Source organism: Arachis ipaensis, chromosome B04, assembly GCF_000816755.2.
Source record: "Arachis ipaensis cultivar K30076 chromosome B04, Araip1.1, whole genome shotgun sequence".
Taxonomy (NCBI): domain Eukaryota; kingdom Viridiplantae; phylum Streptophyta; class Magnoliopsida; order Fabales; family Fabaceae; genus Arachis; species Arachis ipaensis.
Genome location: NC_029788.2, coordinates 95662003 through 95665506, shown reverse-complemented (window position 1 = coordinate 95665506; position 3504 = coordinate 95662003). Strand labels below are relative to the sequence as shown.

The window sequence follows — 3504 nt, the reverse complement described above, 5'->3', positions numbered from 1 at the left end:
GGGCTTATTACCTTCTCAAAAACACACTGATTCCTCGCTTTCCAAGTGCTCCAACACAGCGCCGCTATGAAGAGGGTCTTTTGTCTACCGTCGAATGGAGCCGCTGCCCAAGATAAGGCATGTTGCCACCAATTGAAAAAGGTCTCTTCTTCTCTCATCCATAGGTCAGGGGTTATTAAGTTTAGGCTCCAGATTATTGAAGACAGGGGGCATTGAAACAAAGCATAAGAAATTGATTCAGCCTTCAACATGCATCTTGGACAAGTGGCAGGGGTGGATGCGAACCGGCTATGAACTTGTTGTAACACCGGAAGCTTTTCATGAAGACTCTTCCATAGAAAAATCTTAATTTTATGAGGTAATTTCAATTCCCAAATGCTATTCCATACTTTGTTGTTCTGTATGTTCTGGGGCCTCAATGAATTAGGAGAATGAAAGAATCCATAAGCAATTTTGTATCCTGACCTAACTTCATATATACCAGATTTTATCCAGCACCAATTAACTTCATCCTCCTCCTCTGTTGGTTTGATTGAAAAAAAATTATTGCATATATCAACTGAAAAAATTGACTCAATCAGATTTCTGTTCCAGCTTCTATCAGGATTTAGTAACGCACTAACGTAATACACTTGCAGATTTGGCTGGATTGTGAGTGCATTTTGAGGGACATTAAAGGGCACTGGTGGTGGGAGCCAAGGGTCATGAAAGATGCGGACATGAGTACCAGAGCCTATTTTCCATAACAAGCCTTTCTCGATCACCTTGCGCCCTTCAAGAACACTTCTCCAGCCCCACGACGGTATGCTTCTTATATCTGCATGTAGAAAATCTGTATATCTGAAATATTTAGCCTTGAGCATTCTTGATAGAGTAGAATTACGGTATTTCATTAGACGCCAACATTGCTTGCCCAATAAGGCCAAATTTTGTGCCCTTAGGTCCTTGATCCCCAGCCCTCCATCTTTTTTCGATTTCGTCATTGTGTCCCATTTAATCCAAACCATTCTTCATTCTATGCCTTTTTGACCCCACCAAAATTGCAAGAGCATGCTATGAATCTCAGTCAACAGCGTGTCTAGAAGCTTGAAACAAGAGAGTGTATAAATAGGAATCGCCTCACCCACCGCTCTCAATAGCGTGTTCTGCCACCTGATGACAATAGACTTCTTTTCCAACCCATAATCCTCTTCTGAACTTTATCCTTGATAGCTCCAAAGGTTGCTTTCTTTGATTTTTGGACTATGGAGGACAGCCCCAGGTATTTGTCTTGTACTCCGATATGTTCAATATTTAGTGTCTGAGCAATTGCTAGTCTTGTGTTCTGAGGTGTGTTGTGACTGAAAAAGATGGCCGACTTATTCAAATTGACTTTTTGCCCACTGAAACCCTCATAGATCTCTAGCAATTCTAGAATACTTTGGCTTGTATTAGGTGCTCTCTTGCAAAAAAGGATTGAATCATCAGTAAACAAAATGTGATTAACTGTTTGGCATCTTCGATTAACTTGAACTCCTTGAATTAATCTGTTTTGCTCTGCCTTGTGTAGCAAGAAGGAAAGTCCTTCTGCACAAAAAAGAAAGAGATATGGAGATAGGGGGTCACCCTGTCGGATGCCCCTATTTGGCCTAAAATAGCCAAAAGGTTGACCTTCCACAACAACAGAGTAAGAAACAGTCGTTACCAATTCCTTAGTCCAGTTAATCATTTAGCATCAAAGCCCAGCTTATTCATAATATACCATAAGAAATGCCATTCAACCCTATCATAAGCCTTGCTCATGTCTAGTTTAATAGCTATCTCATGCTCTTCCCCACTTCTCTTATTTTTCAAATAGTGCATACATTCGTGGGCAATTAGAATATTATCTGAAATAAGTCTACCTTTGAGAAACGCACTCTGATTTGGGCTTATAATTTTATTCATAATACCTTGTAATCGGTGCACCATAATTTTAGAAATAATTTTATACATAACTGAAGACAAACTAATCGGTCGTACCTGAGTCATGTCACTGGCATCTGGCACCTTTGAAATCAAACAAATTTGAGTATGATTGAAGCTTTTTAGAATTCTTCCACTGTGAAAGAAACTTCTCACTGCCTTAAAAATGTCACCTCCAATTATATCCCAGAAAAAGTGAAAAAACTTAGCTGTAAACCCGTCATCACCAGGAGCACTCTGAGCATGAACACTAAATGTAGCTCTTTTGACCTCATCCATAGTTACCGGCCTTTGGAGCCTGCGGTTCATGAAAGCTGTAACCTTAGGCTCCAAATCCTCTAAGTATGGATTCGGATCAGCCGAACAAGAAGAAGTAAAAATATCGCAAAAGTAGTCTTCAGCTACCTTTGCAATATCCTCCGATTTCGATGCAATCTCATTGTCCCTCTCTACTAATCTCCAAATTTTGTTCCTTCGCACCCTTGATTGAAATTTCTTGTGAAAGAATCTAGTGTTCTAATCTCCTTCTTTTAGCCACTTGACTCTAGATTTTTCTCGCCAATAGCTCTCTTCTTTCAAATATGCCAGCTCCAACTTCTCCTCCAAACTGGTAACCTCCTCTCCCCCCCATTGATTCCAGCCACCCGCAACTCCTCTAGTTTAGCTTGAAGGTCCTCAATTTCTTTCCGGGAGTTTGCTTTGTGAGTTTTCTGCCATTGAACTAGTCTATGTCTACAATCTTTCAACTTTTGGGCCAAGGAGAACATAGCCAAGCCTACAACTTCCATTCTCCACACTTCACTGACAATTCTCTTGACATCCTCTTCTCTACACTAATGTTTCTGGTATTTAAAATGCCTTTTACTATGCCAGGATTGAGGTTCGGTTTCCATCAAGATTGGAGCATGATCCGAGCCTGACTCTGTGAGCCTGTGCACCACTGCATTCGGAAACTTCAGCTTCCATCCCATCTTAACTAAATAGTGGTCAAGCCTCTCCTTCCCCAAATCCTCTCCTTGTCTTCGATTTGTCCACGTGAAAGGGCATCCCACCATTCCAATATCCACTAATTCGTTACTGTCAATAAAATTAGTGAATGTTGCAATGGTGGTTGCTGATTTTTGGCCTCCACCCTCCTTTTCCGCTTGGCTTGTTATAGCATTGAAATCGCCTGCTATTACCACTTTTCCTCCCAAGTGTTGGCTCATTGTTGTAAGCTCCTCAAACTATAAGGATCGAATTTGTTCCGAACAACTCAAATTGACACCAATGAACACCCATACCTCACTGCTTCCGACTTCCTTAATTTCGGCTGCCACAAAGAGTTCTCCACTGTTAATAATTTGAACATTGATGCTGTCCTTTCAAGCTAGCACAAGTCCTCCTGCCACTCCTGCCGAGTTAACAATATGCCAGTTTTCGTAGCCGCATACCCGAAGTTTTGCTTCCACCTATCGATTGGTTCTTTGCTTCACTTATAAACACAATCTCGGGGGAGTGGGATTTACAGATCCCTTTTAGGGTGTGAATTGTCAGGGGTCTCCCCAAACCTCGACAATT

The 3504-nt window shown here is 41.3% G+C and overlaps 1 protein-coding gene across 1 annotated transcript; it reads right to left on the bottom strand.

Annotated features, from left to right (window-relative positions):
- Positions 1133-3152, bottom strand: LOC107636712. The gene is made up of 3 exons (XM_016340205.1): positions 2803-3152; positions 2002-2425; positions 1133-1441 (listed from the first exon to the last, which is right to left on the bottom strand). Exons 1-3 carry the CDS (start codon positions 3150-3152, stop codon positions 1133-1135), a joined length of 1083 nt encoding a protein of 360 aa, XP_016195691.1.